Genomic DNA, 15,415 nt, shown 5'->3' on the forward strand with positions numbered 1-15,415 from the left:
CCAAGCTGACTGAACTTGAGGGGAGTTGGAAGCCCAACACAACATCTGGAGGGCCACAGTTTTCCCATCCCTGTTCTATAGTTCACCTGGGACAGCACACAGTGAAGACCAGAAATTCTGTCCAATTATATGAACTGAATGTGTGCCGTAGAACATGTCCCAGTATCCTCTGCAGCACAGAACAGTTCCATGGTAGCCAAACTAACAGAGGAAGTGCTTCCCAAAGGTAGAAAACTTGAAAACCACTTGTCTAAAGAGGGAAGGAAGGCCATAGAGCAGAGATAGCCAACCTGGTGCCTTCCATATGTTGCTGGACTACAATTCCCATCATACCTGACCATTGGCAATGCTTGCTGAGGATGATGGCAGTTGTAAACCAACAAAGTCTGGAAGGCACCATCATAGAGGCCATGGGGAAGATATGTAGTAGGGTCACCCGAAAAAGAAGACCCATGAAAGAAGACCTTGTTCAATACAAAAAAACTTCACCTCCTCATCATAGGCAGCTTGGCACAGACTGCTTTCTGAACTTTTACTGTAACTGCCTAACATGAAACGTAGACATTTTTCTTTTCTTTGTTTTACAATAAGCTTAGACTGAGTTTAGCTGCAATGGCCTGGCGAAAAGGGAGCCAGAGCCCCCACCTAACCCAGAAGGATGCTGGAAAACCCTGGCATCACAGAAGAGTTGAAGCCAACCTTGTAAAATGCGCCCTCAATATCAGCCCTCACAGCGACATTGAAGCCTCAAACCAACTAACCTAGGCACAAAATACAACTTAGTGGTGTTTGTGCAGAGCCGTAGGAGAGGAAGGAGGACCTGTGGTTCCTTTGCAACACAGTGATTTCGTTTTCATCCAAGGATGATTTAAAAACTGGTCAGAGGCCTGGTCCACGTGGGAGAAAAATGGTAGTTGTGGTCGTCGCTCTCTCTGTCAGACAGATAGGATCCACGCATCCCTCTTTTCATTTCCTGCTAAGACAAGTTTTGGAACTACTTGTGCTGGACAAGTCCCACAAACAAAAAAACCTCCACAATCCCAACCCTAGTTTGCCTTTCGATTCTGCTTATGCTCCTTCCCATTTCCCTCAGGGATATAAAGCTGAACTCTTGATCTTAATACAGAATGATACAAATTGACACAGGATGAGCTATATTTATTTCAAACAACTTTGCCAGCCAAAGGCCACAGTGAAAAGAGCCCACTCGTCCATCTCCACCCTGCACATCAAAGTCTCAGATATTCCTGTGTTTGTGACTCTGCTCCCAGATTATTCCTTCCATCCAGGCCCCCAAACCATCCTCTCATCCCACATCCGCAAAAGAGTTGGGATAAGACAGACTGCAGGAGGATCTCAGCTCAAGCCTTTAGAAGTAAAGAAAAAGACGGTCCCCGATTTCAAACACAAGCCAAACGAGACCCATGTTTTCATAGTGCATCCTGGACATATCCAGCCTTTGGCATTATTAACAACAGCCACTCAGCAATGCCAAAGGCAGGAGAAAGCAAATTTGGCTGAAGGATTGGGCAGGGGAGCTGAAGTGCGAACAGCACAAGGGCCAGTTCCCCCCCGCCAGCTCTAGTGAGGACGGCCAAATTCAGTTTGGGTTCCCAGGGGGGCTAGTATGCTGCTGCACCCCGGAATGCACTGAACAACTAGTTATGTATAAGACTCAGTCTAAGGGCCTGGGGCGATAATAAGCCTGCATGGAAAAAAGGCTTCCCAAAGCTCACACCAATAATAACAACATTAAATTTTTGGAAGCAAAAGGGCTGAATTTTAGCCAGAGCTTCTGCCCCAAGAGCATACTTGATAAACTGGATTCCACATCTGTCTTAACGCCACAGAGCTGTTAGATTTGCTGCACTGCAATTACACTGCAAGGCACCAATGCTACACACAGGGCTTCCATCGCTGCTGTTCACAGCACATTATGAGCACCCTCTCTGCACTGCATTGTATTCCCACCCTGCAACCCTGTTAGCTGCTGTCATTGCTCAGTTCACTATTATCCTCTTTCCTGGGCACACTCACTGCTGTTCAATTGCCCTGTACTCACTGGCTTCCCATTGCATTACCCAAGGCCATCTAATCCATCTACTGACGTAGCTCATCACCTACAATACCGACACTCACACCATTCTCCAAACTTTCAGTTACATGCTTCCTCTGAACTCCTCTTGTTAGACACATTCACTGCCCCATGAACACCACAACAAGCATGCTTCCTGCGAAGCCTGTGCATTTTATCCTTGTTAACTGACTGTGCCACCATCTTTCCCAGAAATTTTCACCAGAGTATCCCTACAGCTCAGAGAGCTGTCACCCACCACTCCACCCCATGCCTCTTATTATTCGCTATTTCTATCACAATGTGGTTTGCCATCCACATCTGCAAATCCTCTCAACAGCAGATCGTAATTGTTCCCGTTTTACAGACATAGGACTGATGCTGATTGATATGCAATCATGCCCAATAAACCCAGTATTGTGCTGGAATTTAACACAGAGGAATCTTCAAGTTGCAATACAATGACCAACTCAGGAAAGCCTCTGCATTTCTCATGACGGACATCCATGCTGCAATGCCTCAGCTGGACCACGCCAAGATTTCCCAAGGGGAGAAGAAGAAGTGGGAGGAAGAACTAACAGAATATGTCAGAGACAGGGAACCTGTGGCCCTCCATATATTGTTGGACTACGATTCCCATCACTCCTGGCCATGCTGGCAGGGGCTGATAGGAATTGGAGTCCAACAACATCCGGAGGGCCACAGGTTCTCCAAGCCCAGTCAATACATAGAACTAAATCCACCAGATGTGCAACAAAAGCTAGCCACAAGTCACAAGACCATGCCATAGAATCTTTGTGTGGCACTTCCCACCCCAAGGTCAAGTCTGGCACCTACCTGGGACTCCAGTCCGGTTTCGTGTCTCACACTTGCTAGCTACTTGGCAGCATGAAACTCAGTGCTGGAGCAGACAGCAGATGGATACAGAGAGAAGCACAGACAAGAGAAACCGAGGGAAGCCATGGGCTCCTACTGGGAGGAAGGGTGGGATATAAATCTAAGAAATGATCTCTGGTACCCCAACCCTTCTGTCCCAGGTTCTGACATAGGAAGCTGCTTCATACCAAGTCCGATTATTGGTCCATCTAGCTCAGTACTGTCTACACTGACTGGCAGCAGCTCTCCGGGGTTTCAGGCAGGGATACTTTCCCACCTCCTACCTGCAGATGCAGAGGATTGGACCTGGGACCTTCTGCATGCAAAGCAGATGCTCTACTCTGGAGCTACAGCCAGTGCCAGATTTAGACTTGGTGAGGCCCTAAGCTATATAAAGCTTGGAGGGCCTTTGTTAAAAAATTACACCAGATATTTATATATATTCAGTACACATAAAATTTTAAAAGCCCCCCCCAAAAAAATTTTTGAGGCCCCTGTGGATTGTGAGGCCCTAAACTGTAGCTTGTTTAGCTTATGCCTAAATCCGGCACTGGCTACAGCCCTTTCCTAAAACAGGTTAACAGGCATACGTGGAGTTGAATGCTGCAACCTTTAAATATAAGTACAAGGCCTGTGAACAGAAGGGAGGCAAAGTCAGTGCATATACCCAATCAAGGAGTTCGGTAGGATAGGCAGGTAAGTGGCCTCCAGGCCTCAACAACATGGGTCACAGTACAGATCAGAACAGCCGCTTCAGACTGACCTTTTCTCTCTCTCCAGGACCATTCTCAGATGCGACACATCCAGAAATGGGGAAGCAAAGGTGATGGGGAAGGGGGAGAGAGACAGTCAGACAGACAGAGGCCACACCACTGCCACAGGCAATAGGATAATGCTATATAGGGATGAGGGGCCAATCTGGACTGAAGGGGGGGAGAGAGAGAGAACATCTGCATTTGTTAAGAAAATCAGACGGACAAACAGACAACTACAAAGATTTGCCAAGAGGCAATCCAAAGTACATTTGTACAAGTGTACATTTTCTGTGCGTGCAAAGTCAAGATAAGCATCAACAGAGCTGGGAGTTTGTCAGCGGAGTGGGGAAAGGGCGGGGTTCTGAAGGACATCACTCTGGGATGCTGGACATTATTCCTTCTTGTTAAGATTCTGCCCAAGGTCTTTCTTGTGTGGTACAATGACAATAGAGTCATCATGGCCAACAGGCGTAGCTCAAGATCCCTTGCTTACTTTAGGCATATTTAAACATTTTCCTTCCCCCACCCCACCAGCCCAGCACATTAAATGATCAAGAGCTGACCAGGATACTACTTTCTCATTTTCATTTGTAATTTCTGTCACTTCTCTGCTTCCTCTCCTTTACAATTGCATGTAGGCCTCCAGGCAGTGAAGATCAGAAGGCTCGCAATTATGCCTACTGGAATGCAGGGGGGGGATATCACCCAACAGAGGACAAGCTTCCTCTGTGCACCTTCTTCAAAGGGGAGTCAGGCACACTCTCTCTCTCCCCCCCCCAGTCCAAGACATTTTTACACTGCTGAGATGTACACCCAAGGCCTTGGCTCAGCTTGCCTTTGCAGCCAGGCTGGTCCTGCAACCCAGATCTGCTCCAGCTTGGAAGCCCAGGGCAGAGACATTCATGGATACCTTCCAAATGACCAAGGAGTACTGTTCTTTCACATGTAGACAACATCATGCCCCTTTGTCCAAATTAAGTAATGCAGAACCACCACCAGCACCTGGTTCAATACTCACAGCCACTCAGCACAGACCAGAACACCCCCCTTTTCCCTTTAAGCAGGCACAGGAAGAAAGCCAACCTTTTGCGGGCCTTCAACCTCCCCCTCAGATCAGAGCACACAAGGGTGCCTAAAGGGGGAAACTACTCAAGCGACCTGGATCGATCACGCCCTCACCTCCAGTCCACTTCCTGTTCCTTGGTAACAATGGCTCAACCAACCACGCACCATTCAACTCAATGGTTCTACTGTTGGGTTGAGGACTGGAAAGCAAAGTACAACTCCCTCTAAGCAACCCCTTCCCTCCTAAGATGGGAGGGGCTCACTCAATGAGCAGGCCTGCCTTTCCCCCACATGGAACAGGGAAGGAAAGAGCCTGCCAAGGAGGGAAAAAAGAAAAAGGAGAAGCGTCTGGGTTCCCCCCTCCTCCCTCCACATGCCAGAGATCTAGGTCAACACTGATGCTTCAAGCTTTAGACAGTTTGTCAGAATAAGGGATTCATCTATTCTCTTTTCTTGGGCGCCCCCCATCTCCTGCCTGGTAACTAGCTCTCCTATCCCCCCTTCTCCTGAGCTACTGGGCAAGCAGGCAAATGTCGGGAGTCATGTTCCTCAACTTGCTAGAGATCTGGGTGCACTGTTTTCATGGGTGTGCAAGGAAGGCAATCGCTGCCTGGCCCCTCTGTGCCCCCTGGACAGTTTACACCTGCCGTTTGCCCCATACCCCTCTTCTGGCGTGCCATCACGCCCCAACACAGCCATCGCCGCATTGCCACCCTCTGTCGTCCTCATGCCTCATTCCCCTCCGTCCCTCCCTCCCCACCAAGTAGCACTGTTCAGAACAGTTCAATAACTTCCACCTTGTGACGCAGACCTGAGCTGTTGTTTGGGGAAGGGTGGGGGTAAGGGACAATGTAATGCTATATAGGAGGAACGTGATGAGTTTCCTTCGAGCACCCCCTTCCCTTGAAATCCCATCATCATTTCTCTGAGGGAGGAGAGGGGGAGAAGAGCGATCTTCTAACATTGCCCTTCACTCGACATCCGACAGGGACTGCAAGCCGACATTCACATGGCCATCCTTTCCCAATCTGGATTTGGGGACAGGAGGCTCGAGTCTGTCCTATGCAGCATGGTTGGGGGGGGAGAGATGTAGGAATGGGAAACATCACATTCACCTCGCTATTTCGTCCCGCGATTTCTACGCGGGCAAAGCAAACTATAGATTCCATATAGGAGGAGAAGGGGAGGTGCTATGTGTCCTATCCAGCGGGGTTGATGAAGAAGCAAGAAAAGGATCGGAGACTATAAGACAAGAAAGGGATCTTTTACAGGACAGGAGGGGGGTTTCCAGAAAAAGTGAATGAGACCCAGGCGTCAAGGTGAGGGTGGGGGAGAGAAGCCGGAGGCAGCGTCACTCACCTAGGATCATCCCCGTTCAGCTCACGCTACCGGAGCAGCACCTTACGTCTGGCAGCAGCGCAGCAGGGATGGCAGCCGCCGAGGCAGAGGATCAGCTGCTGCCACTGCCGCCGCCTCCTCCGCCGCCTCTTCTTCCTCCGCCTCCGCCGTGTCCGCTGCGGTGGGACTGGTGATGGCTGTAGTGGTGGTGGCGGCGTCGGCGGTGCTAGGAGCGAGCCGGACTAGACGACAGCAGCGGCTGCGTCGGCGGCAGGAGTGGTAGAGACAGTGCAGGGGGCCCGGGTACAGCAGGGCTCGCGAGCGAGAGAGCCAGAGTAAAAGCAGGCATCGCCAAAAAAATGTCAGCGCAGCGAAGCACAAGCTTTCGGTCTACACCGCAGGCAGGCGGCTCGCGCGCGCCCTCCTTGGCTCGCAATTGGCCGCGTCGCCAAATAGGGCGCCCAATGAGAAGGGGCCGAAGGCAACTCGCAAAAAAAAAAAAAAAAAAAAAAAAAAAAGAACACCACCACCCCTAAGCGATAGTGGCCTTCTTTTACGCGCTCGGCAGGCAGCCTGCCTCCGAAAGTCTGGCTGCCCGGCGCTCTCTCCGCAGTGGCAGCAGCAGGTAAAAGGTACCTTGGGCGTCTCTCGAACGCCGCCGGCGCTGGGGCACGCGCGCAAGCCAGCCCCGCCGAGAGAGCACGAGCTGGCCGGAGTCGAAGCACCTACACCTGGCGTGGCGTAGAAGGGTGACCGACAGAAGTTCGAAGACGCGTGGACGTATTCTGCAGGCCAATCCTAGGCGCGTTTACGTCTTGCGACGTGTTCTAACCTAAGGGACATAAGATTCCGGAGTCAGCGGGTTCAGGAACATAGGCTGCAGGGCTAGTTGTAGGGCTCGTTGGGGAGGATGCTAAAAAAACAAAAAATTAAAGTTTGTATAGCAGCAGTTCCGATGCCAAGCCAAGAAAAGTGAAATTCTGCAATTTTCACAATTTTTGCGAATACGCATTTTATAAATAAAGTTCTGCATTTTTATTGGTCGATACCGTGGTGGGGGACTATGCATAATGGGGAAGCTCCATAGAGCTGCAGGCTTCAATATGGTTTCATTCACTTCTAGAAAATATGAAACAGAAAGGTAGCACATGTAAATGTTATCTTTTATTTTATCATTTATTTACTCTATTATTATTCGTGATTATATGCTGGTTATTACATTTATATACCACGTTTCTTCCTGAACCAAAGCACTCAAGCAGTTTATTATTTTTATTTTATTTATTTCAAATCCTGCCCTTCCTCCCGGAAGCAGCCCAGGGCAGCATATCATATCATTGACTCATATCATACATATTTTATACATACAGTTTCGAATACAAAAACAACAGATAGTCTTATGACACTTTAAAAGACTAGCAAACGTTATGGCGGAAGATTTCCTGGGCTGGAATCCAACATCAGAATGATGCAGCATGGTTCAAAAGGAAAATGGGAGTGGAGGGATGAAGAAAGTAATCAAATTCAGGTTATCATTTGAAATATTGCATAATGAAGTTACTGATTGAACTGGAAGAGTCAGTTCTAAAAGGAGAGGAATTAAGTTGAGCCAGTTGTAAGGAAGGGCCTCAGTTATCACCACTCCCTCCTATCCTACTCTGCTACAAATGAGATTGGGGCAACTTTCTAAATTCCCTTACTTTATTCTCACAACAACCATGTGAGGTAGATTAGACACAGTGGCTAGCTCAAGGCAGTGGTGCTTGGTGCCCATTGGGACTGGTGGGGCAGAAGGGTGGGAGCCCAAATAGGTGGGAGCCCGAGCCAATGACAGGCAGAGCCAGCTAGTTCTAGTTTTGTCTCAACCTCCTCTTTCCTGCTGAATTCTACAGAGACAACATAGAAGGAGGATGCTGGCAGGCAGTGCTACTTCCTCAACTGGTTGGAAGAAGGCAGGCAGGTGGGGGCTAGCTGAGGATAGGTCGAGGCTGATGGGGCACTGTCTCATTTGCCCTAAAGGAGCAGCTTCCATTGGCTCAAGGTCACCCAGTAAGCTTTGTGAGGAAGGGTCAAAGTGTTATTTATTTATTGCATGTGTTGGTTGCCTTATACCCAATGGTCTCTAGATGACTTACAACAGATTTTAAAACATACAATATAAAACAGATTTTAAAACATACAACACAAATTTTAAAACATACAATATAAAATCTAAAACCCAAACAAAAGAAACTAAGACTGCACACCTCAAAGGCCAAAGTCCTGAGTGAAAAGGAATGTCTTTGCCTGGCGCCTAGATGGATAGAGAAGGCACCAACCATGCCTGGGGAGAGCATTCCATAGTCAGGGGGCCACCACTGAAAAGGCCCGTTCTTGTGTTGCCACCCTCTGAGCCTCCTGTGGAGAGGGCATGTGAAGAAGGGCCTCAGATGAGAAACACGGGCTGGTAGGTTCATATAGGGAGAGAAGGTCCTTGAGATATTGAGGTCCTGAGCCGCATAAGGATTTATAGGTCAAAGCCAGCACTTAGAATTGAGTCTGGAAATTAACTGTTACCCAGTGCAGCCATGCCAGAATCTGTGTTATATGTACTGACCAACTTACCCCAGTCAGCAATCTGGCTACCAAATTCTGCACTAGCTGGAGTTTCCAAACCGTCTTAAAGGCAGCCCTACGTATAACACTTTGCAGTAACCTAACCTAGAGGTTACCAGAGCATAGTCAACCATTTAGGCCACCAGGGAAGCTAATGGAAGACACTCCATGCCACTAATACCACTTGAGCCTCAAGCAACAGTAATACATCCAGGAATACCCCCAAGCTACATACCTGCTCCTTCAGAGGGAGTGTAATCCCATCCAGAGCAGGCCACAACCATCCATCCTGTCTAGAGAATCACCCACTAACAGTGCCTCGGTTTTACCTGGATTAAGCTTTATAGGCTCTCATCCAGTCTATTACCAAGGCAAGACACCGATTTAGCACTGCCACACCTGCAGATGTAAAAGGAGAAATAGAGCTGTGTCAGCATATTGCTGACAATGTACTTCAAAACTTCAGATGACCCCACTCAGCAGTTTCATGTAGATGTTAAATAGCATGGGGGATAGACTTGAACCTTGTGGGACCTCACATTGAAGGTTCCATTGGGTTGAACATTCCCCAGGCACTACCCTCTAGTAACAACCATCTAAGTAAGGCTGGAACCACTGCAAAGTAGTGCCATCCACTCCCAACTCGGACAGCCGCTCCAGAATACCATAGCTGATGGTACTGAAAGCTGCTGAGAGATCAAGGAGAATTAACAGGTACACAGTCCCCCTGTCTCTCTCCTGACAGTTTCCATGCCAAAACCAGGCTTACACCCCACTTGAAATGGATCCAGAAAATCGATTTCATCCCAGAGAACCTGGATCTGGTCTGCAACCACATGTTCAAGAACCTTGCCCCAAAAGGGCAGTTTGGTAACTGGCTGATAATTACTCAGATTTTCTGGGTCCAGGGAGGATTTCTTAAGGAGTAGTCTAACCACCGCCTCCTTTAAGCAAGCAGAGACCACATCCTCTTGCAAGGAGGCATTGATCACCTCCCTGGCCTAGTTCACTGTCCCTCTGCTAGTATATAACAGCCATGAGGGGCAACAGCACAGTAGCTGACCGAACCGAACCAAGCACTTTATCCATGTTCTTGAGCCCTACTGACTGTAACTCATCCAACACAACAGATGAAACAGTGTTCTGGACACCTTGAGACTCATCCGCTATAACTGTGGAGCCAAGGTCCTGGCAGATATAAGCAATTTTACCCTCCAAATGGTTTGCAAGCAAATCCCAGTGAACCACCACTGGCTCCACCACCTCCTGTGGGCCAGAGTGTAAAATGCCTTGTACAACCTGGAAAAGCTCTGTTGGGTGGTATATGGGGATGTAATGGAGACAGCAAAGTATGCCTTCTTTGCCGCCTTCACGGCCATTGAGCAAACTCAGTAATGAGCACTCACTAGTATTCGGTTGTATTCATCTGGAGTTTTTCTCCACTTGCATTCAATCTGTCTCCCAGTTTGTTTGGTTGCCCTAAGCTCTGATGCATACCAAGGAGCCAAACTTGCTCTACTAAGCAGGAGAAGGCCCTCAGGAGCGATTGTCTCAACAGTCTGAGCCATCTGCATATTCCACAGATCAGTCAGGGCTCCAGTAGGAGCTCCAGTCATAGCAGCTGGAAAATATCCTAGAGCCATCTGGAAACCTATTGGAACTAGACATGAGTGAGGCTGTTCCTATTCAGAGGGGTGAAGCACATGTTACATTTGCCATGGGAATGCTGCTGAAAATGGCCTTCCCCCCTGTAACATTTGGAAGCACACCCAAATTCATATATGGATGATCTGACTGTTCAGAAAAAAAGAAAGAAAATCTGAGAACTGGTAGCCACTTCCTTTTACTGTAAAAATAAAAAGTTAATTAAAAAAATTAGTAGCCGCGTTGGTGTAACATAAGGGTGCGGAACCTGGTGCCGTCCAGATGTTGTTGGACTACAACTCACATCATCTTTGACTATTGGCCATGCTGACTGGGGCTGATGGGAGCTGAGTGTAAACATCTGGCCCTTAGGGTTCCATGCCATTTGAAAACTATATGAAACCACTCAGGGCTCTCATCAGCATATTGGGAATCAGGTGTCACCAATAACCCTCTCTCTCTCTATTCCATCTGAATCAAAAGAGGCGGTTGAGGTGTTAGATTGGTGCTTCAAGGCAGAGATGGGTTACATGTTATCTGTTATTGGTATGCTGCCAAAGCTTCCTGTGGTTCTGCGGGGTGGCAGTTATTGTTTTGTTGGGTTTTTTGTTTGTTTTGATAGCATTTTTGTTTTTAACAGTGTTGTAAGTCACTTGGAGTCCTTCAGGTAACAAGTGACTAATAAATTGAATAAATAATAGTAGTAATAATGTGGGCCAAAAACTGAAGCTGAATCCTGAACAAGACAGAGGTACAGGTGCCTCATCCCTGGAGAATAGGAAATATAGCATTAGGGATGCTAACCTCTTAGGGTGGAGACACACTTACTGTGCTGCCAGCTCTTGTGCGTCTCCACCTCTCTCTTCTGAAAACCAGGGCACATGACGCTAGTCAAACCCTGCCCCTTTTTACTGTAAAACCTGATGGGAGCAGCCTGAGTACGTTGTGGTTTTTTTTTTAAATCAGCTTCAAAGAGATTTCTCAACTGGTTGGCAGATCAACCCATTCCCCTCCAGATGTGGCCAATGGAAATGCTATCAGGTAGGTGACTAGTGTGCTCACACCCTTAGTCTCTAGCCAGGAGAAACTGCCTCACACAAACACAAAGTAGATCCCACTGTGGAGCGAGGATGAACCCTTTCTAGACATCATGTCTGATGAGCGTGTCTAATCCTTCGGAGAAAAAGGATAGGACACAAACAAGTCAAACAAGTCAAATACCTTTTTTTTACTTGCTGCATTGCCTTTGACAGGCTGAACAAAACCTGAGCCTCTTATCCAAGGCCTCGGTCTAATCTAATTAACATAGTCTGCACCAACCTCCTTAACAACCACGTAACCACTCAGGCTCCCTTCAGCAATGAAGACTGATAGAGGCAAGACCAGTATGGGGTGAAATACCATCAACTACTGGAAACACAAGCTCCTCACCACCTCTCCCTCTAAATACAGCCTAACATCATCATCAACAACAACAACAAATTATCATCATCATCATCCATCGTCTGCCAGAAGGTCACAGGGCAGATCATACTATAAAGTATAAAACACTATAAAATATATTATTAAAAACAATTTAAAACAAATTACATTCACAACTAGAGGGTCTTAACATATGTTTTTAAAGACATTTTAATATGTTTTTAAAGATGTTTTGTTTTAATATATTTTAAAGTCTGTTTTTAAGATGTTTTAGAGTGTTATTAGTGTTTTTGTTTGCCGCCCTGAGTGCCTACTGCAAGGAATGGCGGGATATAAATTTAATAAATATTTATTTATTTATTTATTTGTTTCATTTTTAAACCGCCCATAGCGAGTAGCTCTCTGGGTGGTGTACAAAAGATTAAAAATACAAAAATACAAAATATCACAATAAATAAACAGTAAACAAAGAGATTTAAAATTGTAACATTAAACGCATTAAAATGCCTGGGAGCATAGCCAGGTCTTAACCTGGCGCCAAAAAGATAGAAGCGTCGGCGCCAGGCGTACTTCTTCGGGGAGGCTATTCCACAGTTCGGGGGCCACTACAGAAAAGGCCCTAGATCGAGTAACTGTCCTCCGGGCTTCCTGATGGGTTGGTACCCGGAGGAGGGCCTTAGATGCTGAGCGAAGTGACCGGGTCGGTTCATAGCGGGAGAGGCGCTATAATCAAATATTATATATATATATATAATGTCAAAGGCCATGATAAAGAGGCACATACACTGAAAGCTGTATAATGAAGGTACCAGATGCATCTCTGTATTCTACAATTTAGGGATTACCACAGATAATGCCCTCTCCCAGGCCACCATCCCCAAATCTTCTGAGGGTAGTAGAACTAACAAGAGGGCCCCCTTTGCCGATCTCAACATCCAAGAGGGGCTGTAGGCAGAGCCTGGAAAAGTTACTTTTTTTTTGAACTACATCAGCCCAATCCAGTGGCCATGCTAGCTGGGGCTTATGGGAACTGTAGTTCAAAAAGTAACTTTTCCAAGCTCTGGCTATAGGGTATGAGGCAGTCTTTCATATATTTGGGGTCTAAGTCATTTAGGGTTTTCAACACTAATTTGAACATCTTGAGTTAGGCCCTGAAACAAACTGGCAAGCAATACAGCTGTTTTGAAATGGGTTATTTGAGATATAGGCTGTGAGGGCACTAGTTGCCTACAGCAAAGAATTTCCATTGGCCACACCTGGAGGGGAAACAGGCTGATCTGCCAATAAGTTGCAAAATCTCTTAGAAGCAATTAAAAAAAACCCACTCAAGCTGATCCCACCACGTTTTACAGTAAAAAGAGGCAGGGTTTGACTAGCGTCGTGTGTCCCCATTTTAAGAAAGGAGAGGTGGAGATGCACTGGAACCAGCAGAACAGTGAGTGTGTCTCTACCCTCAAATGGAAACCCAGCCAATAATCTGGCCACTGCCATTTGGACCAGTTGAAGTGCATTGCGATAATCCAATCCGGAAGATACCAGACCATGGAATACTGTGGCCAGGTCATTTCTGTCCACAAGGGGCCATAGCTGATGAAACAGCTATAGCTGGAAAAAGGCGCTCCTTGCCACTGAGGCCATCTGAGCCTCCAGTGACAAGGCTGAATCCAGCAGCACTCCCAAACTACCAACCTGATACTTCCAGAAGAGTACAGCCCTGTCCAGGAAAGGCCATTTCCCCAGTTCCCAGAATCAAGGACACCTCTGACACCACAAGACAACTCCCATGGCACTGAATAATAGCCTTCCACAACTGCTTTCTGGAAACAGCCCTGGAGGCAGAAGATGAACCATTGAAATATACCTCCCTGAGACGCTCCAGAAGGATACCATGGTCAACAGTATTGAAAGCCACCAAGAAATCAAGGAGAATGAGCAGGGATGCGCTCCCCTATCGCTCTCCTACAAAATGTCATCAAGGTGGTTTCAGTGCCATGACTTGGCCTGAAGCCAGACTGGGATGGATTCCAGCAATAATTTTCTTCCAAGCATGCCTGAAGCTAGACTGCCACCACCTTCTCAAGCCCCTTGCCCCAAAAATGGATATTTACCACTGGGTGATAGTTGTTTAACACTCCTGGAAAGACTTCTTAAGGAGGGGATGCCCTACCACCTCCTTCAAGGTGGATAGTACTTCCCGCTTCTCCAGTGGAGCATTGATCACTCCTTGGACCCACTTAGTCAACCCCCTACAGTTAGCCTTAAAAATCCAATATGGGCAGGGTCAAGGGGGCATGTGGTCAGCCATACATCTTCAAGCAGCTTATCCATATCTTCAGGCCACAATAGTTGAAACTGATTCAGTACAGATGGAACAGACAGTGCTCTGGACACCTCCACTGGACTTGCTCTAACAGTGACATCCAACTCTGTTCAAATCTGAGCAACTTTGTCCCTAAAGTGCTTCACAAAATTGTTACAGCAGGCTGCCGAGTGAGTTAGAGCAACACCCTCTTGGCCAGATGACAAAAGCCCATTCACCACCTCGCGGAAAAACTCTGCCGGATGGCTGCTTGCAGATGCAATGGTGGCAGAGAAATAAGTTTTCTTTGCTGCCACTATCATCACATGGTAGGCAGAGCAATCCACCTTCACATGTATTCAGTTAGGTTCAGACTGAGATTTACACTATGTGCACTCTAGCCACTGACTCTCCTTACATGCCACTTAACACCAGAACAATATCTAGGCATACCCTGCATAGTTATGGATATGTATGCTTCTTAGGGTGAATTTACACAAAAATATTCATCGTCACTCAATAAGAGGACTGCCAGCTTCTTTTCTAACATTCTTTTAACAATTTCATGACAAGCAGAAATTCAACAGATGGAGCTTTTCTTAGAATGCAGGTGCAGTGATAGAGAAAGCTTGCCCTGATGAGCTTCTCTTTTGCTGTGGCATTGTTAAAGGCACTGGAGCAGGGCCAGAAAAATAGTTCACCACCCTATTAGATGTATACAGCATCCAGAGGTAACTTGCATATATGGAGGAATCAATACAGATCAATCACCACAGGCGGAGGTTTCATTTTGTTGTTGTTATAAGTGGGACCTGCATCAAAATGTTGCAGTGCGGAATGCTTGTTTTCAGGATTTCAGCCAGCCAGCCATGCCCTTTTTCAGGATCTATTCCATTCCCTCCTCTTTTCTGTTCCCTTTCCCCTTTTCCACATTTTTTCTGTTCACTGAGTGTGCTCAACTCTCACTGGATTTTTAATTTCCATTTCTAGGATTTTTTTCCCCTAAAGATTTTTTGAAGTTCTGCAAATCATGGGATTCCCTCAAGACTGCCGATACCTTCTCTTGGATGTGGGTGGTGCCTTTTGAACCTACAGAAAGATCCACACTTAGGGCTCATCTACATGGTGGTTTAGTGTGTGTTTAGTGCTACTCACATCTCCTTTTAATTTGCATGGTTCACATGACATTACTGGCAAACAGAAGCTATCCCACAGTTTCCTCCCTCTAAATCCATACTAACCCAATCTGCTGATAATATGAAAAAGTTTAGAACAGTGAGGTTCCACTCCCCCACATGCGGGGAATACCCCACATTCTTTGCAGATGGTTTGCTTCAATAGATTCTA

At 46.9% G+C, this 15,415-nt stretch overlaps 1 protein-coding gene across 2 annotated transcripts in view; it reads right to left on the minus strand.

Moving 5' to 3' along the window:
* ZNF385A (zinc finger protein 385A) overlaps positions 1 to 15,415 on the minus strand; it is a 193,634-nt gene that overhangs the window by 149,571 nt on the left and 28,648 nt on the right. The window contains exon 1 of one of the 2 annotated variants that reach the window (XM_061615132.1): positions 6,130 to 6,552. The exons of the other annotated variant lie outside the window; for it this stretch is intronic. Coding sequence (XP_061471116.1) covers positions 6,130 to 6,139 — 10 coding nt within the window. The 5' untranslated portion in view covers positions 6,140 to 6,552. Of the gene's footprint in view, positions 1 to 6,129; positions 6,553 to 15,415 lie in introns of those variants that run through there. 2 annotated transcript variants of the gene reach the window in all.

This window comes from Rhineura floridana, chromosome 3 (genome assembly GCF_030035675.1).
Source record: "Rhineura floridana isolate rRhiFlo1 chromosome 3, rRhiFlo1.hap2, whole genome shotgun sequence".
NCBI classification, from domain to species: Eukaryota; Metazoa; Chordata; class Lepidosauria; order Squamata; family Rhineuridae; genus Rhineura; species Rhineura floridana.